We start from the raw sequence: 26,366 nt of genomic DNA, 5'->3' as shown, positions 1-26,366 counted from the left end.
ATAGACCTAGAAAAATGTCTTGGGTCTGTCAGTCATAAAATAAAAATATGTCCTTCTTCCACTTGTTTTTCTTCCTTTTTCTTTTTTCTTCTTCTTTTTTTTTTTTTTTCCTTTCTTTAAACTTAGGAAATAACATCTCCAAAAATCGTCAGTGATGTTTTGGGGGAAACTGTAACAGATTTGAAAAGAATCTTTTCTTCTTGAAGTGGTAAATCACAGTTGTAACCAAAATTGTTCTGGAAGTAGGAAGATGTTCGTGTATCAAACAGGAAGGCCAGAGATCAAAGTTTTAGCAGTAAAATGAAAACCTTTAAATGTTTTTAATTAGATCTCATTCTGTAATTTAACTGAAAACAAGACCACCTAAGAGCAGGCACCAGGATACCCTTATCAAGAAAGGAATTAAAAGAAGCTGCCTCTAAGATATAAAATGTCTCTTCGATGCAATGAGTTGTGGTTACAGTCTCAAATCCCCTTCTGCTCAATTGGTGCAAGTTATTCTTACTGAGCTTTTACATCTATACTCTTTCTCACAACCCATTGCCTCATTGCAAGTTAGACATTTTGCAGCACTTACATCTTTTAAATGGGATAATGTACGCACAAAAACTTAAATAGTTGGCTGCACTTAGAGGAAGCTGTAATTTCCAAATGCCAGCAACTTCTATGTTGCAAGCTTTGTATCGTAGTAGGAATCATTCCTAATTGAATAACTGTTTAACCGTTATATTGTCTGAGCATTAATGAATCACTTTGTGAGACGTGTAACTCGTGAGGGGAGCGAAGGCTAGCACTCCTGCCTTGGTGGGAGGAATGACCGGAGCATAGCTTGAGCTGGTGAGTCCCTGCCATGGCACTTTCTGCCCCAAGCCCATGGAAATGCTGTTATCAGCCCTGTTGCATTTTGGTATTCCACTAAAGCTCTTTTTTGTGTTTACCAGAGCCTACTCAGCAGCTCCGAAAGTAGGAAATAGTAATGTTTGTATAAACACGCTTCTAATTCCTTTCGTTGTTCTCTTTAAAAGCTGCTTTAGCCACATGACCCTCTATGAAAGCAACCAATGTATCCATAAATGTCTTTTGCTGTCACTCAAAATCAACAGTGTGGATGAAAACAAGCAGTTTTCACAGTATAAAAACATGTGTAAGGGGAGGGGGGAGGAAGTTATTACTTTCAACAATAAGTCAAAGTATTTTTAACTAAGTGAATGCTTTTGCCCATCAGTAATAAATATAAATTTATATTTATATAAAGTAATAAATCCTCAGAATATGAAGGATCTTTAACAGATTTTTAGTGTCACTGAGTTACAATAGAGTTAGAAACTGAAGTTTTGTGTACGCACACACGTGCACGCCCACTTTCTGGCTTTTTTATTCCGGGATGAAATATTACAGAGCCATCTCAAAGGCCTGCTTTTAAAACTTCTTCATGGAAAAGTTGCCAGTTGACAGAACCACAATTGCTCTTTTGGTCCGTATATTTAACAGTTGGCAAATATATTAGAGGAATTTGGGGTTTTTCGGGTGGGCAAGTAGGTATTTTGTGCAGAGAAATTTCTTCTTTGCATCCTGATCGTCGCAGTTGCCTTATGCTCTGAAGTGTTTGTTATTTTATCTTTGTCAAATAGTTTGTAGTATCTGAGATTTCTGTAAGGTATATTTTTGTATGCGATACTAAACTTTTTTGAATCTCCCTCAGAAACAGACTTATAAACCATGGAATGCCACAGTTACTTTTCTTTTGTCTTCACACTGGATATTCCTTTCTTCTACTTTCAGTGCACTGGGTCATCCAGTTTACCTTTTCTACACATCTGTCACGGTCCTTCTCTTCATGTGTTAAACATTAACACAAACAAAATAAAAAAAGAATCCCAGTTGTTTGCAGCTTTTCGAGTCGCTTTGTAGTTTGCCCTCAGACTTCAGTGATGGAACAGTTTAATTGTTCAATACTTACGAGTTTGCTTTATGTCCTGCATAATTTTGCCTCTCTTCTCATTCGATAATACTCTCTTGACTTTTCCACAGACTCACATTTCAAGACTTCCTCCTGGAGCCGTGGCAGGACAGTCCGTGGCAATAGAAGGAGGAGTCTGCCGGCTGGAGAGTCCAGAAAGCTTGAACAGCTGATTCCTCACTTCATTGCAAAGAATGTGAATGACTTTTTGTACAATAAGTTTTTTTTGTGTTTTAACAGATGTTGGAAATTCTACTCTTGTTTTATACCCCGTATTGCAACCATGTGCACCATAACTTGAGACAAGTGCTGCTGTAGTTTATGTTCTCACTCTGTGAATAGGGGTGTGTGCATGTTCATTTTTTCCCTAGTAAAATAGGAACTCTTCCCAGTTGTGCAAAGATTATCTATGATTAATGATTACATTTTCATTGTTTTATGTTTGAAAAATAACCGAAAGTTCCAAAAAAAAAAAAGTTATGGTCACAATTGTCATTCATGTTCTAAATTTAAAAGGAACAGGCCTTTTAAGTGGCTATGTAATTATGCAAAAATTATTATGGTTTCTAAGTTTCTCAGTGGTTTAAGGAAATCCAGAGGTGGTTTAAACATGGATTGTTTTTTTCCTCCCCAATAAGGAGGATTTTTTTTTTGTCAAAGAATGGTTTCAGTGAAACAAACTAGAGCAAAATTAAGGCTAGGATTGTTTTTAAATAGTCTTATAGGTCATATCTCTGTTCCCAAACTAAGATGTTAATAGCTTCAAGCTGTATGTATTACAAAAAGCTATATGAAGATAATGTATCGTAATGCAGTCTTTATGTATAATGGAATATTACAATGTAAATAAGAAAACAAAGTTTATGGAAAGATTCGATATTATTCTTCGCTTCTGTTTTAAATCTATTTTTGAGAGGTACAGAAATGAACATATTACTGGATGCGAAGTGCAATGTGTATTAAAGGGATGTTGGGAGGTCAGATACTAGCTTTCTTATTCATAAAGCAACTTCCTGAAGTCCAGCCACAGCATGGGTATTTATATAACTGTGTGTAATATGTATGTACTGTGCATAAATTTGCTGTAATTCTTTTTATACCTTCAGCAAAACTACATTATAAAACAATGTAATCCTTGTCTGCCTTGTGAAGTGTTGGCAGGTGAACTGTCGTCTGTCACCAGTTCTGGTACGTTAGCCAGATTGCCTGAGTCCTAAAAATGAGTTCTGACATACAATCTTCCATTCAGTACTATTTTTCTTCACAGCACTGGCAGCAATAGCAGACTTTTGTAATTAATTCATTGTCCTGATAAGTATGCCAAAGAGAAACTAAAATAGTTCCCTGGTGGATATTTGATAATTCTGTTTTCAGAAATAGTGGATGGATAGATACTCAGACTGTATTCGCTTAATCAGGCATTGTAATTGCCTGTTTTGTAATGTTGTGCCTGCCTATAACAGACATACTTGACTGATTAAATGGTTACATTGATTGTAGTACCAATCTTTCATGAAAGAAAAAACTTAATAAATTTTTTTTGATAGCCTGAGTTCTTTTTCACTGTTATGTTACAGCATACGTTGGGATACTGTCATCTTTGTGTGGTTTTTTTAATTGCGACATCAAGGTAGTCCTCTAGGTGAGGATATTTCTGTACAGTTCCGTAAGTATGAAACAAGGGCTTTCCACTTTGCAGAAACAAAAAAAATGGAATGTATCTGATTTGAAATAGTTTGGGCTGAGATGTCAGACTGGGTCCTCAGTGATATATTCATGGTCTGATGAAATGAACTACAACACTTCAGAGATGTTGTTACAAAGAAGCTGAGTCGTCACAGCCATTAAAATTGCTTTAACGTGCAGCATTAAATGATCGTGTGGACGCTTCACTACACAGTGAGTGAAAAATTCAAGATCATGTGTATGGGTTTGTACGTTCCTGCATTTGAAAATGGCATTGTTTTTTTAAAAGCTAAAGTAACTGTTAGCCTGCTTTTATTCTAAAAGTGCCTTTCAGTGTCAACTTCACAGAAACTTTGGCATAATTCACTCTTTTGTGGAATAAGCGTGACAGAATGGCTTGTAAAATGTATATCGATAAATTGTTTCTTCCCCTTACTTGCTTAATATCTCTTTATGATGATTTGGGTTCCAGCATATGGTATTTTTCCCCACACTACCTCAACATTTTATTTGTGTGTATAGATGCATATATACAAAATAATAGCTTGGAACAGCAGATGACATGTTTTGCTGTTAGATTGCTTTTTTGTCTATAGAATACTCCAATCAATTTTATTTTTTTTGTCAAAATAGCCATGTTTCTTCAGGAAGTTGCTTAGGAATCGTTGTTTGAAATTGAGCAGTGTGCCTTTTCATTGTCAAAATATTCCTCCTTCTGTCTAGGTACAGGAAAAAGGAAAAAAAAAGGATTCTCTTGTCTTGAAAATCACAAGCAAGGTGCAGAGCACCAAGCAGGTACGGAGCTGACTTTCTACCTAAGGTACTTAAGAGAAGAAAACTGTGTTAGCGCATATGGATTTCTGTGTCAGTAATCGTGAAGACTGGCAGGAGCATTATTTCCTATCATCCAGCTCCCACTTAAGCCAATGACAGATCTTACACTATTTTAATTATGGGTCTAGTTCTGCTACTAGTTCTATTTTGAACTTAAAAGGGGCTTATGAAAAAAACAAATGGTGAGGACAGACACATGTTGCAGTGACGTGGTCTGTAAACTTTTGTACGTGACGAGTAACCATTGCCACTGGCATAACCAGATACAGTCCCAGAGGAAATTATACAGTTGACAGCAATAGCTGGCTAAAATTATAAAGGAAAGGCAACCAGATGAAATGCATATGAATACAAACAAATTTCAATACTGTTGATTTTGTACTCGAAACACACAATTACATGTCCTACTGTATTTTGTAGCAGACAGGTTGGTGCCAGAGTAGTTCATCTTCTGCCATAGTAAATTTCGCTTCTAAAAGCTTGTAATAGCCTAAACCAAACCTAACGCATAGCCAGCTCTTTTCTTCCTTTGCTTTATCTTTGCTTTGGTACCTTCACAGTGTGGCTCTCAATGAGTAACTTCAGAAGGCTGCACTTGAGCAAGTCACAGAGGAGAGGCTTGTAACACTAAAAAAAGTTTAGAGGTGATTTGAATTCCATTTTGTGCATTCTGTAGGTACAAACAGGGTGGTTCTCTGCTTGTGAACTAACCTCTGGAAATGCTGTGAAATGTAAGAGATTTGAGTGGGGAGGAAGAGGGGGCCTGATTTAGGGAAACTGCAGCTGTTTCCCTATAAAGGACAATATGGAAGGTGCCGTGGAAGGAGAAGGAAGTCTAAAAGGAAACAAAGCTGGTAATAAATACAGAAGTATTAGCAAGGCTGCAGTAACTGATATTGTTGCTTAAAATGTAAGTTAATTCAGGGTCTAGGAAAAGAAGCCGAAGCTATTGGTTATTATGGTATTGCAGGTGAAATGGGTGCAATGTTTCACTGTAGCATGTGGTAATGGTGCAACTGGGCAGTCTTTATAGCTCGATTTTGAGCAGAATGATCCAGAATTGGATGGGAAGTTCTAGACTATATATCTACACATTTTAAAAATGAAAACTTGGAAGTCTACCATAATTTCTGTTTCTTCTGGTTGTTATGAGAGCCATTTACTTTGGGTCAACAAGATACAGTAAGAGTTCTAGTCATGCCGTGGTGGCAGGATTCCTTTGTTTGAAGATATTGAATTGCATAGGAAGTTTTTATTGTGTTTTGTTTGCAAATAACTGCAGTCTATGCGCAGCCCTATTTCAAAAGCATCTCCTCAATCTCAAAAGGCTTGCCAGTATTTGGACCTATGTAATTCTAGGTGACTTCAGTCGCATCCTCTACTTCAGTAGAGAGGCACCTTTCAGGTTAAAATATGACTTAGGAAAGAATCTGTTTTTCAGATCAGCTTGATTGGCAGGAGGAGGCTTAGAAAAGAACTGGAGAGTTGAAGGGTAAGTTTATGATGTGGCTAGATAACAAAATAAAAGCTCCTGTTAGAAAGCAGAGTATACAAAGAAACTTCTCTAACAAGGAAGAAAGGGAATCAACGTAAGTGGGTAGAGGGAAAACAAAATTATTTTTAAGGAAAGAAAATAAAGAATAAGAGGAAATAGTTGTGAGAACTTCCAAGAAACCTGGGTAAGAATTGGTATGTCCTTCACAGTGCTAATGAGACTCATCTTCCAAGGGGTATTTGAAGAGACAAAGGAGTATAAGCTGTTAACTTATACCTGGCCAGGATTTTCCTGTGAAAGATGCATTTTGGGACAAACACAAATTTCTGTGGCTTTTAGCATGGAGTGTCAGTGGAGGATTTTGTGGGTGCCTTGCGGGTGAGTTAAGAAAGTGCCACTGCCTCGTATCAGAGTCCAGATCTACCAAGAAATGCTGAGAACCTACAACTTGTGGGAAATAAGGGGATTTTATATGGAAGATGATGTCATCTATAGCTCGTGGTAAACAACTCCTGTCGTGGGTCCAAAGATAGCACTACTGATTAATAAAACTTACCTGTTTTATTTTTGCTCATTTTTTACAGGAAAGCTTGTGGGAGGTTGTTCTCTAATAGCCCTGTGCTTGATTGTTCACTCCATTATGAGATAACACAGAGACAAGGAGGACTTGTGCACTGACTTTTATTGTTTTAGATCGTATAGTGACACAGCATTTATCTTCCAAAGAACCTGGCCAATAAATCCCCATGAAAACCATTAGCATCACTTAATGGTGATTTCAACACAATAAATGTCTGTCTTGTTACCCACTCCCATCTGCCTAATGAACCAAATAAAATATGTTAGCGAACACACAAGCAACAGATACAGCGAGACCTTCTTTCCTATGGCTTTGAATCTTAACCATAATACCCTCACATTAGAAGTCTGCTGTGTGACAGCAATGCAATACACTTATTTTATGTTCTATGCTTCTTTAACAACTCTTGAGTTCACGGTTCCTTGCAAGGTAATATCCTTCTCTTCTTCCCATGTTCCCTACAGTACTGAAGCATCAGCTACCCCAGCTCTTCTGCCTCCTTCCACCAACCCTCGTGCCCCGAGTGTCCACATATGTCTGTCACACAAGAGACAGCGTACGCGAGTGGTGACTGTGTATGTGGCTCCTACCTCTTAGCTGCAGGTCTCAAGAGTTGCCTGTAACCCCTAGGGCGCTGTCTGTGTGTCTGTCAGATCCATAGTCCTCTTCAGATTTGTAGAAATTGGCTAACGGACACCAGAATTGCTGAAACTGTACAGATGGACAGCGTGAATGTGTAAGTATGATTTCCTTAGGGTCCAGGCTACAAGAGTTTGAAGCAGCTGCATTTTGCTTGTTTCTGTGTTCACCAGTCCCTCAAGAGTGATTGTGGGATGTAAATGTGGCAAAGCTGGCAGGCTCCAACCTGTTCATAGTGTGATCATCCCCAGAAAGGAAAGCGCTGTGAAGTTATGGTGTCAGTACTCATCCTGGAGTTTGTACAAGCCTGCTAATGACTATGGGTGTTGTGTCCTCGCATGGTTAGCCCTGACTAGATTCTGCGCCTGCAGGCGTGCATGGCTGTTCTTCTGCGTGGTCTATGTCAGTCAGACATCCAGGTCGACTCACAGAGGAAGAGCCCCTGTAGCTTATCTCATCATCCCTATTGGAGCCTATCAGCTACAATACATTGTAATAATTTAGTCTAGAGTTGCCCAATTTATTATAGTCAGTTATATTGCTGTAAATATCCACATAGACATGCAGAAAGAGACCACCTAAACCTGTCTGTCTAAAACAAAAATCTTTTGACGCTGTTAAAATGCGGTTTTCAGAAAGCACCGCATGAAGGCAACTGTTTGAGGTGAGATCCTGTCCCTAGCCAGGTCACTTTGAGCTCATCAGTCACCTTCAACAGAGCTGGGATGTCACCCTTGGAGGTATTTCTCTTAGAGGACTCAAACATTATGAGCCCCTTAATGTCAACACTGGAGACTTTGGAAACGAGGTGGTGTGAGATGTTTTCATGACTCATGCTTATTTTTTGGATTATCTGGGAATATCTGCTGGGTGTGCAGTGTTCAGAAAGCCGAGTGGAAGAACAAAACCACAGACGACTCCGAGTAAATAATCTGACGCAACCAGGCGATGACTGCTCCAAAAGGAGCTCTTCACTGGCCAAGGGCTCTCAGTGTAGTTTTATAATATAAACAGTTTTCCTGAAGGGGATCACTTCTACAGCCCTGATTTCACTTCAGATGCATGGGTCTGGAATCCGTACATACCATCACAGCACAAACGTGGTGAATTACGACTCGCCTGTGGCAAAACCACCATGTTCGAGGTTAAGTGCCAATAAAACACAATACCAGCCTGGCCTGTAACACCTTGTGTATGCACCGTACCTGCAACAGAAATCCTGTTAAACACGTTTTTTAGACTTGTTTCCTTAAAATGTGAGTTGTATCTGATTGACACAGCTGCGTGATGTGATGCTGTGCTGGTAATCTCCTGACCCCAGTGGCCATGGGCTAGGGGAGATTCGATTCCAGGTTGAGATCAAGTTGTCCATATTTGAAAACATCGCTTCTCTGCTTTTTGGGGCTCAGAGTAAGCTCTTTTGTCTCTGGTACTGTATGCACGGCGGTGGCAGGGGGCTGTGAGCAGAGGGGGGGCTGTGAGCAGAGGGGGGGCTGCCCTGCGCCCAGCGCAGCCAGTCCCAGCTGGTCCCAGCAGGCGCACCCCAGGGCATGGCCTAGACCCTTCGCGCTGCCCACTGCACCTCGGGGGGGAGCACCTTTAAGAAAATGGAAAACAGCACCGGGCAGTGAGGGGTGAGGGGAAAAAAACGTGAGACACAGCCCCCCCGAGCCCCTCCTGCAGGAGAGAGTGGAGGATCTGGGGGTGAGGGGGTGTCGCTGAGCCTGGGAAAGAGGGGGTCGGGGAAGGCGGTGTTTTAACTTGCCCTTGTCTCTCACTATCCAAACCTGTGTTAGCTGATGATAAATTAAATTAATTTTCCCCAAGTTGAGTCCTTTTTACCCATCATGGCACTTGGCAAGTGATCTCCGTGTCGTAACCTCAACCCATTATCGATTGGTATCAATTACAATCGCACCCAGAACGCCCTTCAGGACTAAATCCAAAAGCAAAATGTCGCAGGAGGTATTCTTCTGGTAGGTTAGTTTTCTCTTGGGCCAGTGAATGGATATTTTGTGCCCTGCCGCAGCAGGATTGTTAGAGCTAGTGGAAAGGAAACACAGGAGCGCTCGGCTGGAAGAGGGATGGGGAGGGTGGGATAATCCGCTTTTGGCTGACATTAAATCGGACTAGGTATAAAATGAAACTGCCCCCTTGTTGTGCTCACTGTGATTATTCATCTTCTTGGATGATCTCTTATTGCTTCCAGTCCATCTCTGGAAATAACTGCTATAATGCACCATGGATGTTGTTGGGAAAAATTCACCGTGTTTATAAAATTGCATTTGTGTCTAATTTTACAGGAATCAACTCTAGTTAAGTGCAAATCTCAATCCAATGAAGAAACAATTTCTAAAGTTTGGAGGAAAGCCCTTTTGAAAGGCAGTGAACTCCTCCAGGGAGATAAGAGCATGCCAAGTCTTGAGGTAATTAACAATCAATGTTGTGACATGATGGCCTTTGAAACTAATGCTGTGTGTGTCTGAGGAGGGAAGGGAGATTGATTCAAACCCCATGTTTATTGTATTAATGTGTCATGTAATGTCCCTGAAAGGAAATTAGCAAACCAAAAGACAATGCCATGGCACAGCAGAAAATGCTTTATGATACATGATTTGCGAAATGTTACAATTTGAGAACTGCAATCCAGTTCATTCCTCAGGGAAAAGGATGAAGGGATAGAAAAAGCATAATTCTGAGTGTCTTCTTTGCACATCAAAAAAATAATTAATCCAGGTAAGTTTCAAGAATCTTGACAAATTTAAGGGAGGTACCTAAATTAAAAGAGAACTCAAAAATAAGGGAATTCACAACTATAAATGATGAACAGAAACTCAGGGTAAAGTTCACTGTTAAAAACAATATACAAGGGGCAGAAGGTAACTGAATTTTCCTGTTGTCCAAAATGTGACTCAGACAGAATTTTAAGTTCAGGTTATGACATAATGCTGTGTTCTTCTTTCGGTACTTTTCTAGTTTATTTGTTTTCAATTTTGAAGCTAAGATGCCTTTCTTTTGCCTTGCTAAAGTAAAAGTATTTTCACTTTAGATATCTCTAAAGTCACATAAACTTGTTTAAAACAAAGATGCTTTTACTTCTGTCGGGGTGACAAGCCCAGATAAGATAGTTGGTAGGGACTAACACTGCAGGTAGGGAAGTGGCACCCAAAAGCATTCAGGTGCCTGAGGAAATGGGGTAGGTTTTCAACACTCCCCTGTTCTTTGTCTTCAACCTATTTCAAATTCTAGTCCTTCATCTATTTAATGCAATAGAACGAGCCACAGACATGTTAGGTGGTCTTATAAGTGATAGACACAGGGAGGTGAAAGGCTTGCTTTTACCCCTCCTGGAGAGGTAATGGAGCAAACAAGACCTGTGGAATATTTTTCTCCCAAAACTGAACTGTACCATTCACGTTGCCTAAACCCTGCCCCGAGAATATGTCACAACTTCTTCAGGATGCTTTCTGAATGCTACAGCCTTATGATTTGCAGTCCCAGTACTAGGAGTACTAAAGCCTCTTTCCAGTGCTCTGATGCTGTTGCCCCTTCTAGCAGTGAATTACTGTCAAGGGTTAGCAGAATAATTGGGTGCCTGAGAAAACCCTTGAAGACTCATTTTAAATTACTCAAAGAGTATTCTCCATAAACTGCACCTTAATGGTTTTTCAGTAATAATGGTGGCCAGGCTGGCTAGTAAGTGTGATTACCTATTCATTTGGAAATCCTGGGTGTGGGGTTTTTTCAGGCTGGGGTTTATACGTGCGTGTACTGTCTTTATGTATGTCCATCTTTATTTGGCACAAATCTAGAAGAAGCCAGGCATTGTTTGTTCCACTGATTACAGAACAGCTTGATTCACAATCAAGAACCTTTGAGGTTGGTGGAAAAGTTGTTTCGTTTGTTGGGATTTTTTTTTTCTAGTTTTCACCAGTTTATTTGCCTTTTTTGTTTCTCAGATTTTTCACAACTGGTAAAAATCACCTGCACAGTAATTTAATGCTAGGCTTACACTGAGTATCACCTGAGGAAGACAGTGCACCCCTGCTGGCAACAGTGGAGCTGGTGAAGGTGACAAAGGATCCATGTCTACTTTCTGTACTGATGAAGTTTATTTTTTCTGCCCCACAAATTCCCCATCAAAGCTGTCCCTCCCTTAGTGCACATGCAGACATTTTGCTAAGAACAATCAACGTTCAGGTGATTTTGCCATGATAAGTCCTGTACCTGTTATACAAAAGTAGATAGAGTGGCTTTTTGGAACAGGGCTTATAACAGAAAGACCACGTAATCTCTTGTTTCTTCTTTGCCAAAACCTTTCATGCTGCTGGAAACAAGACACAAGCCCTTTTCTCCTGCTGGTAACTAATCAGTTCTCCTTACCCAAAAATAACAAAAATGCACAAGTCGTTCAAATGAGAGCTGACATCTCATCCTCATCTTAAATTTTCTAATTATTCATATTTCACTGGCAGACAGGCTGCAGGACCTTGTTCTTTGTTAGTCCTGTGCCAATAAGGATACCAAATACATTTTGGGTTGGTCTATCTTGCCAGGAAAAAAAAATGCAATAGTACTTGCCAGTGGATCTTTCCCACTCCCAGTTTGCTCCCCAGTGAAACAATGCAGCTCCCAAATTCACTGTCTGTGCACATGCATGCACAAATCCAAGGAGGGTCACCTGTTGTTTCCTCTTTCCTCTTTCCTCTTTCTGTCCTTCTGGCAGCCTGTAACACATCCCTGATCTGTCATGAGCTGTGGAGGCCTCATGCTGTGCTTGTGGCCTCAGTTCAGGGAAGGGGATTGAGGACTTTGGTCCAGCTCCAAGGAGACGATGGGGGGAAGCTCTGCGACATGCCAACGTGTCCTGGCTTTGAGGTCTGGGATTAGGCTGGGGAGAGGGAAGAAGTCCTGCATGATGTATCCTTTCGATTTGAAGCTCTGGTGAGTGATGATGTGGGTCAAGCGCAGGACTGTGAGGCTCCAACCCTCTGCTGAAGGGGTGTGATGAGCCCTTCCTCTCTTGTGGGGCAGAACATCCTCACATGCAGAGATGGAGAAATCCTGGGATTCCCCCATTCTGAGCTATAGCTTTGTTGACAGACTTATTTTTCACTTTAGTGTAGCAAACAGAGTTTGTCTCCTGCTTGGAGATGATTCATTTCTCATTATGTTTAATAATTAGAATTCCATGCTCATCCACTCCTTCCTCCATGCTCTGCCAAAGTGAGCCGTCTTTGCTCTGAACAGCTCCATCTGTTGGCATCACATTGCCATATCGAAAAAAAGGCTAAAAACTAAAATCACAGCCCCCCCCCCCCCCCCCCCCCCCCCCGCAAAAGCCAGCAGCAAACAGAAGTGCCTTTCCACTTGGCCTGTGAAGAGAAATGATGCGCATGGGGCCTGGTGCACCAGCTGCCTGCCTCTGAAACCCGCTGGGTAGAACTCCTGCATCCCTGGGTTCCCCTGCATCTTCAGCATCCTCCGAAAACAGGAGTGCCACGAGTCTGCTCAGCACGCTGCAGATCTGGGCAGAAATGGTGTGGGAAACCCACTGCACTTTCTGTCCTCGTGCTATTTCCTTTTGTTTCCCGGCCCAGACTTGCCACACTGGGTGCAGCCGGCAGCAGCTCACCGAGGGCTGACAGGGGCTGTGCCGGCTGGAAGCAGCGGAGGTGGAGGTGGCTGGTGATGCCGAGTGGCCATGGGGTCTCTCAAGCCCTGCCCGCTGCACACAAACAGCTGGAAGGGAGCTGCAGGAACAGCTGGATTAGAAGATGGAGAAAGAGGCAGGAGCCATCTCTACAAAGCTGCCCAGCTGGGAGCGGTGCAAAGGGCACCTCCATTCCTCTGGGCAGTCTCCAGTGAGCAGCAGAGCCAGGGGCCACTGTGCCCTGTGCAGGGGCAGGTCTGGCACCCAGGGCTGTGCTCAGAAACCGGGGGCCAAGGGTCCAGGGCAGCGCCGGGCTTGCTGGGGCTGACGATGTGCCGTGGGTGGCTTGGAGGTTGCTGTGGGTGGGCGCGTGGCATGGAGACCGTGAGGGATGAAGAAGTGCTGCAGGTGGCGCGGGGATTGCTATGAATGAACGCGTGGCGTGGAGTTGACTCGGGGTGAAGAAGCGTTGCGGGTGGGACGGCGGTCGGTGTGGATGAAGAAGTGCACGGAGGCTGCCATGGAAGAAGAGTCGCAGCAGACACAGAGATTGCTGTGGAAGAAGCACGGCAGGTGGCACGGAGATTGCTATGTCAGACCTGGCCACAGGGGGGTACCACAGACAGTGACACGGTTTCGGTACGGGAACTAACACGTGTGGTGACGTCACGCCTTTTACTCCGTATCCCCTCCTGCCCCTCTGCTACAGGTGTGCTTGAGAGCGAAGGTGTGAGCACGGCTCACATCCGAGTTGGGCAGAGCATCAGCCTGTCGTGCCTTCGTTTGTAAATAAATCCCCCGCAGTGTTTTCCCCCCTGGGCCGTTAGGAATTCGTCTTCAGGATTAAGCCTTCATGTTGTTCTGGAGGTGTTAGCAAAGAGCTGTGACTGCTGTGTGATTGCCTGGCACACCGGCCGTGGAGAGCGAGGCTGCTTCCCAACATGGCTTCATAAAGACGCTGAAAGTAAAGCAGTCTTTGCAGAAACTGTGTTGCTCAGGAAGGTAAAAATTCAACATGTACTTCTTTCAGTTTTTAAGGACCTAGAGCCCAATGCTGAGCACCAGTAAATGCAGTCATCTCCCTGGTGGTTCCATACATGCTGGGCTCAAGTCTGTGGCTGAGCAGCTGCATAGCTTGCACTAGGCATCATGAATAAGGCTGGCATTGACGAGGACAGCTTCAGTTGATGATAATTGTCCAAAGCTGGAGCCATTTAAAAAATTAAGGTTACAAACATGTTCACAAACAAATAGTTTTCCCTTGTATGGTTTATGAGTTTCTGCTTCAAATAAAGCATTAGCTGCCTTCTTAAAAGTGTTGCCTTCTTCCAGCTGCCTTCTTGAAAATGTAGTCTTCTTCTAGTTGCTTGTGGTGTAGGTATGAACAGGCTTACAGGGCATCCAGTGCTTGGCATCCAATATTGGATGTTTTCAGTGTTGATGTCTTTTATATGTGGCCTGGTCCTAAAGCAAGAATGAGGTTTTGCTCATTGTACGTGCTTATTATTTGTTTTTTAAGTATCTTCTTCTTTAAGGGACATCAGATGTTCAGCATATCAGAAAGCAGTATTCTTTATGATGAGAATAAATACTCTGATTTTTTGGCAGAGGTTTTTTTTTACCTCCATAAAAGGCAAAAGAAGTCTGCTAGCTAAGTGAATGCAAACATTTTGTTTCTCATGCTATCAAATGCAGCACGGAATCTGATTCAGCCTCATTTGTGAAGGAACAGTTCTAGTTACACAGATGAAAAATTATACTTAAAAGGCAAAACCAAACAAAACTGTGCAGCTTGTTTGCTTATCTTCAGCTGTGATTGTCCTTTGGAGACTGAAGCCTGGCCCGGAGCTGACATAACGCAAGATAGATTGCTTCCATGGGCTTCAGCAGGAGTTTGAATTGGGCTATGTGATGTTGCAAAACTATAAATGCCTCTCAGAAGGACGTGAGTATAACTTATTCATGTTGGAAAAAGTGGAGTATGAACACTGCAGTGATCACTTCACATTCTCAGATTTCTCTGCCTTGAAAAGGTGTGCCGGCAGCTCCATGTTGAAGGTGGCTGTTCCCAGAGGAGGACAGGCAAGCAGAATTTGAGGTTTCCCCCACATAGGAGAACACCTCCAGGTGCTCTGTTATTCCCCTCTGGCATGGTGTGAGTTACTTTGATTCGGGTGCAGCTATGGCCATCCCATGAGAAGCAGCAGCCTTCAGCAGAAATCCTCCCTGCCCTAGTCAAAGCATCGACGTTTAGCAGACATGGGGCTGCTGTGGGCGCTGGATGCTCACAGCATGGGCAGGGACCCACCCTGCAGCCTCAGCAACACTTTAGCTATGGAGCTGAGAGTTTAAGAGCAGCGTCCCTTCTTTGGCAGATGGGAGGTAGAGATTCAGGTTGCTTAGCAATGTCAGACAGAGAAAATGAAACAGAAGTTAGCTGGGTGCCCCCAGAGCAGCCGCCTTTTTTTTTTTTTTAATGTCCTCATCGCAGCACTGAGACAGTCTTGAGCCTGGTGCTACAAGCCAGTGGCTTGTCAACGCTAAGGCAACAGTGCAACAGTTTGGTCTCCCTGCTATCAAAGCAGATATTCCTTCTGGGAGTTAAAGGAAAAGAAGGGAATAAGAAAGCTGTTCCGTGTTGGGAGGCAGGCTGCTCTGCTGGGTTTTGACTGCAGTAGGTTTGCTGGGTGCTTTCACAACAGCCTGATGTTGCCGTGTAATTTCCAGCATCCTGCAGGATCCTCTGCGCTTCTGCAGCCTGAGATGGCTGTGGCCATGGAGTGCTGGACTAATTTTTCCTGAAAAGCTGGGTTGTAAAGAGACAAATGCCAGCCGTAGCTGTGAGTGTTTCTGGAAGGTGCTTGGATGATGTGTTGGCAGCTTGAGAAGAACGAGGAGCAGAGTTGGCGGAGCACCTTGTAGATGAGGAAAAAAGAGGAAAACTAAAAAACTAAAACTGAGTTGTTGCTTTCACTTCAGAAGCTTTGGGGTTGTGTTTCTACAAAGTGAAGCTCAGACCAGAGAAAGCAGCTATGCCTTCGAAACAGCCCCAAATTCTGCCTCTTTGCTGAGCTACCCTAACCAATTTGCAGCAGCCTTGAGATGTCTTCACAGTTTGAAAAAAAAACTGCTACCAGGGCTTGGGAAATGTGAGTAAGTCTGACTTTGGTTATGGAAAAGCTACTAGGCAGAAGTATGAAAAGCTTGCTGGTAAATCATTTACAAGAAAATATCTTACTCAGCATGGGGTTTGCAATGAGGGGGTCGTATTTAATGACCTGCTTCAAATATTATTATAAATCATTACTTCCTCACCAGCTAAATCACGGCTGCCTAATTCTCCGTATGCTCTCCTGTGGAAATGTCACTAACTCGTGAACATGTTGGCGTTTGGAGCCATGTGGGCCCATGGGATGGAAGGAAGTGCAGGAAGCATGAGGGGCCATCAGGTGTCCTGGAGGGGTGAAGCCCGTCTCTGACTTGGCGGCGTAGCTCCTGTTTTCATAGCACCACCCACCTCTGCAAAATGCGAGACCTTTGGGAGCTTTTTGACAAGATGCTAAGTTTGAGTAACCTAAATGAAAGCATGTCCCTGGTGCAGAAGCAAGAACAGTTTTCAGGAGGATAAAGAAGGTGGGTATTTGGCTTTGGTTGAATGACGCCTTTGATTTATGCTGGCAAACTTCTTCCAAACTGCCTAATAGACCTCATGCCCACCTAGAACAGGCAGCAGAGCTTCGCAACACACTGCTCCAGAACCACCTCGTGCAAAACTGCCGAATCTTCCTCAAGTTACGCACAATCTGCAACAGTTAGAGGTGCAGGAGTGATGACAGCTCATGGGTACATGGCTGCACAGCCAGAGGCATGTCTATGTATAGGGGGGGAAACACACTCCCCTTGGAAAATGAACATCTCACCTCTGGAAGGCAACAGCCACTGCAAACACGAGGGAATGTGAGTCCCACATCCATTTCTTGACTGAGGATCTGCTTTGTGCTGGAAGGAGGCTATGGGCTGCCTTCACCTATTTATTTCACACAAAGAAGTGGGGGAAAAAAAACTCAGGGCAGTCTGTCTGTGGACGCAATAACCCCTTAGGAAAGTGTACAGTAGTGAGGGTGTCAACAGAGAATTTGTACTCGTTGCTTTTTTTTTACCTTTAGATCATGACTTTAAAGAAAATCTCTGTGCATCACATATTCTTTGTCCTTGCTGCCTGTGCAAGTATCAGTCATCAGTTCTGTAGGTCATTTAGAGAGATTTTATGGTAAGAATATGCAAGTGAAAGCAGTGTTTCTTTTAATGCGTATGTTTAATGCTTTTACACTTCAAAAAAAATGAGAAGAGCGAGCTTTAGTATTATCTCTTCAGCCCATAATAAGCATAAAAAACAAAGCCAAAGCACATTTAAGGTCTTACTCTTTCTTAAGAGAACTATCTCGGCCAAGGAGAGGAATTAGGGCCTGTGATCTGGCTTCAAAGTAACTGGACAATTTTTGATTTGGGGTGAAAGTGAAGTAAGAAGGTGGGGAAGACTGTGTGAAAGGGAAAACGAAATCTTCAGCAGACACAAAACTACCATAAATGTAGATGTAAGAAGGCCCAGAGACCGGTGAGGGACGTACCCTGGCTGGGCTGTCCTATTCCCCACACGGAAACCGAGACTGGTGTTTGCCAAGTCTGTCTACATCGTTGTGTGTTTTCCTCGGTCTCTTTTTTTTTTCTCCTTTATGCATGAGTAAGATTTTAATTTTAGAATAAATTCTGGTAGGCTTTTGTGGGCAGCTTGGAGGAGGGGAGATGAAGGATGGTATTTTTGTTTCTGCATACAAATGCAGGGAAGTTTGTCTGAGCTCAGCTGGCCAGGCCACCATCAGACAGGTGTCACAAGCCTGGTTTGCACTTAACTTCCCAGGGCTTTTTTGAGAAAAGAATATTCAAAGTCACCGTGCATGGGCAGGCACAGAGCTCACACTGTTCATACAGCTTTGTAGGTGAATTGTACACTGGTACAATTCACCCAGATTGGTCTGACCATGCCTGCTCCTCCACACCACACTGGACCTGCTCGCATGCCTGTCACTCTGGTGCCTCCAGAAAGTGGCTTTGCAGCCCCAGGTCTCTTCCCTCAGCCGCGTTTAGGCAGGTCCGGCTCACATTGCGATGTGGCTCTGTGTGAGCAGAACCTGTTAAAAGGTATGCAGCTCTGGTTATACGTGTTGCAGCTCTGGATGTGCCAGCATCTGCCTGGATTGTAAAGGAATCTCACCGACCAGAGTAACTCACCCAGAGGCTGAATTTCTTTCATGTTGTGCTTCGATACTACTATAAGGGGCTCATCCAAGAGTGGGGTGATGTTTTGATGGGTTTAACCACAATGAAACAGGTAACTGAACTGATCTCACTGATTCAGACAGGGACCCAAGGCATCCGTACCAGTATGTGGTGTGAAAGCAGAGAGAAAATAGCCCAGGGTTTCTTTTGACTCCTACTCCACTGACCAACGCTGGAGTCTGAAAGACACCCCTGCCCTCCCTGTTTGTTTGTTTGTTTGTTCAACACTTGTACACCCCTATTTACTTACTGACACAAGGGATGTTGGCTCATTTGGCAGCCTCTAATGACAGCTTAAGGCTCACCACCCTGTACTAATTCTGTGGTGTTAAAAATACAACTTTTTCCAAATGAGGAGCGGCAGTAAGCGAAGGCAGGGAATGGCTCTTCTCTAATTTACAGTGTATTTGCTTTGTCCCACACCTTTGTTTTGGGAGTTGCTGTTTTTGTAGAAAATGAGTACAAAGCTGGGTACGTCTAACTCAACTCTTTCTAAGTATGTTTTGTGCGGATTATCATGTTGGCTGAAAACCAAGATACTTCTCACAGCCAAAACTGTGAACTGAAAATGAGGTCAAGAACTATTGATTACAAGTTGAATGGAGGCCTTTCAATTAAGACTGGCCTCACTGCCGTAGGATGGTTATTACTGGTCAGACACTTCCTGAAAGGCTCGACAACTCCCATAAAGTGGTGTCAGGAGCTAAAATTACCAACGTTTCTGGGGTTTTTTAAAAGTAATTCTTACTCTGTTCCATCAGCCACTGTATCTGTTGTCATCAATATTTTTGCCTACATTGGTACAAGGGGAAATAACCAGAAGAATAGTAAATGAGCTATTTATAAAGATGTACTGCAATGCACACTCACCTGCTTCTGATGAGAGAAAAAAAGCATCAACAAAACCATGAGGGATTAGAGGGCGAAATATCTTTGTGTTTAATTTTGTACTTTGTTAATTTACAGCATTTGACCTAACGCTCTTCCAGCGTCTGAGCCTCAGAGGCATTTGTGCAGATGAGACTTACCTTGGTTGCTCTTGTCTGACTGCTGAGGTCGAATGAACGGATGGACAGGTCCTGCACAACACATTAAATAATAGCTGTTCATGGTGGGCATTCGCCACTTCCACTCACAAGCAAAAGCTCTTTGGTTTAACAAAGGATTTTTGTATGCCACTCCTTTTAACCCCCCTGTAAGTAAATAGTACATGATGTGCATTTGCTGTGGACCTGTGGGCAGCAGAAAGATAAATCATATTTTTCAGCTGGTGTCTGCTCTGTTGGTATGATGATCTTGTAACACTTCTAAAATACTTGGGAATATTTGGCGAGGGTTTTTTTTAATGGAAGTAAATATTGACTTTCAGTGGGAATAGACAGCCTTCTGTGTTGTCTGAAGTTGAAAGTCCTTTACAATGCTAAACTAACAGTGTATTTGAACTCCTCTCTGTGGTTTATCTAAGACAGTCTTTTAGTGTTGCATCACTGTTGGGTAGTTCAATTTATATCTGTCTTTAAAAGTAACTTGCTTACCCATTCAGGTATGAATTGGTTAAGCCAGGTAGACATTGCTGTCGTGCTGATAAAGAAGCAGTGTCATGTCCTGGCCATGGCTGGGACCTCTCTAGCTGGGGCTTTGGCTGGTGAGGGCCCTGCTGTGCTCTCGTATTTATGCATGCTCAGATTTACTGAAGAACAAATAAAAGTGCCATTTGGCCTCCAGTGTATTCTCGTGATTAGTATGTGGTTGTGTTTGGGTTTGGAATGAATAACCACCTAGAGCAACTTGCTGCCTCTCACTGAAGAATTTCCTCTCCAACCCCAGGTATATTCCTGCCAAAGTTAACCTGAAAGAGGCTTACAGTGGTTTGTGGGCCTCCAGGTTGTAGTATCTTCTCACGATGAGACGGAAAGTCATGGGTGGTCGCTGAGGTTTGCTACAGGAGTGGGCTATATGCAGTAGAAAGTGTAGTCTTGTGTCCATAGGTCTGTAATCAGGACTGCCTATTAACACTGCTTTTGCGGAATCGGGAGCAACCAAAGCAGTTGTGACCAAAGACCAAAACTACGTACTTCTGTCTCCCTCACTCTTCCTCAGTTTGGACACGGGGCTTTTCATGTCCTAGTGTGGTGTGAGCAGAAACTAATTACTATTCTGTGAGATAAATAAGCATGTATGCACACATGTAAATTATATGGTGAACCAGATGCCCTTCTCCAGACAGCTTTCTGAAAAATGACTTCATAAGGAAAGTTGTATTTTTCACGTCTGGCTCTTGAACATTGTTTTTCAGTTACATGGTACTTTCTGTAATTAGCAACGAAAAATCAGGCACAAGAATATAGTGTGTGTTTGTTCCATGAAGAGCTGGGCCCATTTTGATATTTTGCAAAAAAAATGAAAAGCTCATTTAATACCCGTCCAGCTATTTATACCCTTTGCACAAACTTAAACATAACAAAAAATGCAACATAACTCATGAAGCAAAAGAGTGCCTTTGCCAAGTGTAATATTTGTGTTTGGAAACATGGTCTATATTGTATGAAGCAGTAGCCTTCTAGCTGCCTCCAAGGTTTCTTTTGGCTGATGTTTATCCAAACAGTCTTGCTCTTCATTCATTTTAATGGCTGAAAGGGAGCTGGGTGTTTTTACACTGTGAGACTGGCACAGCTCAGTCTCTGCTTTTTCGGCTGGCGCCGAATGCCCTCCTCCTCTTGCCCAGGCGACCATGGTGCAGTGAGCCCCAGAGCGTGCTGACAGCGGGCTAATGCACACAGCCCATGTACAAATGCCTGTCTGTTCTGCCCCTCCTCAATCACATCCCAAAATTTTGTGCACTGATTCATCTTATTCTGCTTTAGAATTCACCCTATGTGTCCTGCAGAACCTGTACGAAGGAAACAAAAGAGTCCCAGCACCCTCGTTTAAAGGAGGCAATGCCCTTTGCTGTCATGGCCATGAGTTACCTGAACAAAACCACTGGATGTGGGAGAAGCACTTGCACTGGTGATGCCAGGGAGGGGGAGACTTCGGGAAGTCTGGAAAGTGGGAAGCATCCATAGGCTTCTGCTCTGAAGATGACAGTTGTTAGGTAGAGAGTCGGAAATGGGTTGTCCTTGCTTTTTAACTACTTTATGTGTGCACTTCCTTACCTCGTATGTGAGGTGAGGCTGGTGTCATCTCTCTTTTCCCCTCTCAAGAGGTTAGCAAATACTCCCAGCTCTTTTTTTTTTTCCCTCTCTGAGTTCTCTTTTTAAAATAGTAATAATTAATAATAATAGTCAAATCTAATAGACAGACATATTGTTGTCTGGACTACTGGACTGGATTTAAGCCTTATCATTTTGGTAAGCTTAACTAAGTTAAGCACACGCCTAAATGACTGCAGGACAAGCTTTCCATATCCTTGCCCTGAAGAGCCCAAGACGCAAGGATGTATTTCAAGGGGGCTCTTAAACACAAAATAACTAAACTTTTGGGAATGGTACAATTAGGAATAAAATACAATTGCTACACAAAGCAACGGGAACAAGGAGTGAAGAAGACAGGAGTCATTGAAATGTGAGTCAAAGAGTCATATTAATAATGGAAACTTTGGAAGAAACAAAGACAGAGCCACATCTCTCTCTCTACTTTTCTCATCTGTCACTTATATAGGACTTACCGTAGGCTCCATTGGTCCTGACACTATTGCAGCAGCCATTTCTTCATGTGGATGAGTTGTTCCTGAAAAATGCCATTGGCACAGACCGCTCTTGTTTTTCACACAAGGAATGCAGGTCTTCCTGTTCCACATACTTTTCTTCAATGAGCGTAGTTATTGTTGTCACTGGGAGGAAAATCCTCCATCTGTCTGCTAAAATACTTGAGAGGGGGAGATAAAGCATGCAATCTTTTTGTTGTGGCTGAGGATTTCCTCTGCAAGCCTCCACGTCTTCGGTGATTCAGTGCTCTTCTCCAAAAGAAATGCAAAGCTGGGATGGGTATTAATTACGATTTGCAGTCCCTGGGCTAAATCCTCAGCTAGTGTAACTCAAATGTTCCACGGCATCTATGAAGGACATTTAGACTGGCCTTGGTGGTCAGAGCTCAAGCATGTGCCACCTCCTCGTTCAGCTGTCATGCTGCCTTGGGAGTGCTGCTTGGTGCTGTTGGCACTGAGGGGGATTGCCAGGTATGGGGCATCGCCAGGTATGGGGCATCATTTGTGCTGTCCCCTTCGGTGTTTGCACGGCAAAGCTCAAGGCATTACGTGGCAAACTCTCTCGGGAAGTCACCTGCCAATCCATTTCACAGCATGGAGTCTGCTGTTGTATTTTTTTCTTCTAGTGCGAGAAAACTATGCAGCTGATGGAGTCATAATAAATTTTGGCAGGGTTAAAGCAAAAAAATAGAGGCAAGTGTTCTGATTTTTCTCTAAAGTTAGAGCTATTGTTCATCTGGGCAACTTTTTGTGTATGAAATGAAGGCAGAGATCTGTGTTTTGGGGGAGAGCCACACTGTGGATAAGTGCAAAGGAATTCTGCCACAGCTTTGCCATGAATTATATGTTGTCTGAAGGATTTAACAATATCACAAAGTTCATCAAGAACAGGAACACTCATTTTCCTATCTTTTTCTGCCAGCAAAATGAACAAGCGATTTAGCTTCCTTAAAGAAATTCCATCCGGTAGCTGTGCCAGCTCTGTCTTCCTCATGTTCGTGTGCGTTTGCTTTGTTCCTGAGCCCCAGATGGATTTCTGAAAATGGCACAGGGTTGCCAAAACGCATCTGAAGACACATATCATCAGTATGCACAAATTGTAAAGAATGCAACCCCTGGAGCGATGTGTGATTTCATCAAAAGTGACTTTCCAGCTACGCTGAAACCTTTCATGTCTCTTGTGCAATCTGCAATGCTAAAGCAAACAAGTTGAGTGCCAGATTGTCATAAGTATCTGAATGCTTCAGCTTATTAAAGGGCCACAATCTTATCAAATCAGAGAAAATATGAAATCTCAAAGAAGATTAAGCTGCTGTAAATACAGCCAGGTAGATATAATCAATTTCTCTCCCCTACAAAAAAAAAAAAAAAAAAAAGATTAAAAAAAAAAAAGAGACGAAAAGCAAAACACCCAAACACTTTTCAACCTATCAAGGATTTTTAATTAAAGCACCAAGGTATACTTGCCAAACCTTTGGGTTTCTGGAGCCCTTGGGCCACGTTTTTTTTGTGCAGTGCTGTGCTTCTGGTGGTGTCATGGAGTTTTTTCAGTGTCTCACCTAGGAAAGAGCGAGGAGATTTTGGATTTCTGATGGAGCTGTTATTGTCTATTTTTTGTTTGAATGTGGCAACCTGTATAATCTTCAGTTGTGGAAACAATAAAAAATAACAGAGGAAAAAGTGGATTCTGGGTGAGTTATGGAAAATTTTCGAATGTGTGGGCTGCAGTAAGGAGGTGTATTCCGTAGTAGACATTGAAACTGAAACAAGTGCAGGAGTTCATTGGAGCTGGCATGCACATAGACAAAAACGTGTACAAAACAGTGTACCCTTGCAGAGAAACCCCCATGGGTTTAAGTACCACACTTCATGGAAAACAAGAAGAAATGAGGAAGTGAGAAGAGAGCAAGAGAGAAAGAGCAAGCCTAGGAGAGACAAGAATAAGGACTTGGTGCAGTAACAACTTCTGGCTATGTAGAGGACAGCTGCAAGGAGAAAGGGAAAGTGTTGCTCTCGGTGTCTGTTAGCCATAGAAAAGGATGCATGGCCTTTGAAGCTGAAAGGAAGCAGGCTTATGCAAAAACTTGCTAGTGAGGAAGATATCTTTGCTCAGGTGTGGAGAAACTTCTGAAAATACATGGAACAAATCTCTGCTTTAAGGCAGGACAACAGACTGGAATTCCTTCTAAGGGCTGCTGGAGCCCAATTTTCTTCTCATTAGTAGCATAGCTGCAGCCACTGACTGCTGTTGTGATACCTTTTTGTAGTGCCTAAAAGAGGATGATGTCTCAACACAGGTATTTGGATATGGCGCCTACATTTTTCTCCCCACCTCCTTTTCTAGGCTTTGGGAACAAATCTTAAACGTTCATCAAGTTTCAAAACAACAAATTAATAGGTCACAGCATAACTTTGCCAGCTGATTGATCTGAAAAGAGTAAACCATTTATGAATTCCATACAGTCTGATGTGTCTTCGGTAAAGGCACCATCTCCTCTTCAACTCCGTGGTGTTAGAAGGTCGGTATTTTCATGGCATTTTTCTTCAACTTAAAAGATTTTTATGAAGACACTTCAGTCTCTTTCTTTCTTTATTCTATGGGTTTTTAAAAACAATTTAGGATTTTTTTTGTGTGTTCAAAGGCAGTGCTTATATTCTGGTTGGAAACTTCTTTTCTTCTTGCTGAGGATTTCAGCTGGATCAGCTTCCTGAATTGAATTGCTGAATTAACACCAGGGTGAACACAAGGGCTAGCAGGAGAGAGAGGCAGTGAGCACATCTGGCTGAAGGCAGGGGGTAAGGAAAAGAGACAGTCTGGGTGAGGAGAACAAAGTGGATGCAGCCCCTGGTTGCTTTTCCAAGGGTCTACCTACACTACCAAGGGAGCTCACAGCCGTGGGATGGAAACTTGTGAGCGATGGCAATGTAAAGGCACAGCTGTCCCTGGAGCTGATTTTAAGCTGTAGCTTTTGTTTTCCTTCCAGACCCTGTGGGGTTACGAGCAGGTCTCTGAAGTCAAGACATCTCTGCCACAGCAGCAGCAGCAGCATCCGCAGGTGTTGGCTCCCCCTTTCCTTTCCCCTGGTGCTGCGCCAAAGGCAGCCTCGTTTTTCCCAAGCAAAAGCCTATTGATCAGGCCCAACGCAGAAGAGAGGCAGGATCCAGCCCTGGTGAAAGGCCGCCCATCCCGCTGTGCCTCCTGCAGTCAGGCAGGTGTTTGGCCCTGGCGAACGCTTTGCAATCTGCTGAGATGGCGGGGGGGGGATCAGAAAAACGTGGCCCAGCTCGATCCAGGACATGCTACAGCCTTTGCTTCAGTATGTTTTGCATCCTGCAGTCAGTGCTGTTTGCAATCTGCTCGCTGGTGAAGTTGTCCAGTGCCGGCAGCATTTGTCGGTGGAGCTTTAGGGGTGCTCATCCTTCTTCCCCTCCCTTCCCCTTTTGCTAATTTATCTTTTAAAAAGGACTGGGGGACAGGGGCAGTGAGAAGGTGGGTTGGCAGCTGATGTGGCCAGCGAGGCAGGGAGATACACCACTGTACCTGAAGAAAGTAGGTGGGACTCACTGTTCCGTTTTTTTTGGCCAAATCCTGACTAGCAACAGAGAGCTTTGTCACTGGTGTCGCGGGGGAGGTTGCATTGCAGTGTGCCCCCACCACTGCATCCATACCTGCTGTTTGCTTTGTTGCCCTGTGGCTGGTTTGTGGCCAATACCTGCACAGGCCATCTGCCTGAGCCCTTGATGGCGTCAGGTGGGAGGTGATGGATGGGGCTATGTCCCAACCGCTCACCCGTGCCCATCAGAAGGGCTTTGCCAGACCCAAGCAATCCTCTGTGAAGAAAATGCATGTCCTCTGTGCTTTCATCATATGCATGCTTACACAACTGGCTTTGTGACTCATCCTTTTGGCTTCTGCAATTGCATTTAATAAAGCAAAGGCTGAGGTTTCACCCCACAGAGAACAAAGCCCTCCTGGATGCAGGAGGACGTATCACCCAGCCACCCCGCGAGCGGCACATTCCTGAGAACTGCTGAGAGCAGACGTCTGCACCGTCTGCGTCTGCACCGTCTGCACCAGCCGCAAGCACCCTGTTTCGGACTCTTCAAGGTGCGGAGGGTTTGTGCGTGTGCTGCTTTGAGGTGCGGAGAGTGTTTAAGAGTGTTTAATATGGGTGCACAGGCTTCTGCCTCACACAACGTGGTGGCTGCTCAGTTTCTGTCTAAACTAACTGTGGGTATGAGACACAATCACTGAAATCTTAGGAAATATCAGCATTAAATCCACTTATGTTCCAGTGATTTTCCCTATTAGTGCTTGTGCCTTAAGAAGTAAGATGGAGATCTATGGGAAAAGTAATTTACAGTCAGCTCGCAGTTTTGCCACAGCCCTTCCTTTCTGACTTTGGGTGGATTAATTCTCTTGAAACCATGAGTTTCCCTAAAAATCATGAAGCTAGTATTAATTTTCATGCTTTA

General features: G+C 43.4%; 1 protein-coding gene across 1 annotated transcript in view; it reads left to right on the top strand.

Moving 5' to 3' along the window:
• The window catches only part of TASP1 (taspase 1), an 87,395-nt gene extending 84,965 nt beyond the window's left edge, over nucleotides 1-2,430 (top strand). The window contains 1 exon segment of the mRNA XM_086460834.1: nucleotides 2,032-2,430. Within this exon segment, the coding sequence (XP_086316960.1) occupies nucleotides 2,032-2,133 (102 nt within the window). The 3' untranslated portion in view covers nucleotides 2,134-2,430.
• The last annotated feature ends 23,936 nt before the right edge of the window (nucleotides 2,431-26,366 follow it).

Source organism: Leptosomus discolor, chromosome 2 (assembly GCF_034619465.1).
Source record: "Leptosomus discolor isolate bLepDis1 chromosome 2, bLepDis1.hap2, whole genome shotgun sequence".
In the NCBI taxonomy this organism is placed as follows: Eukaryota; Metazoa; Chordata; class Aves; order Leptosomiformes; family Leptosomidae; genus Leptosomus; species Leptosomus discolor.
This window is presented reverse-complemented; position numbering and strand designations above follow the sequence as displayed.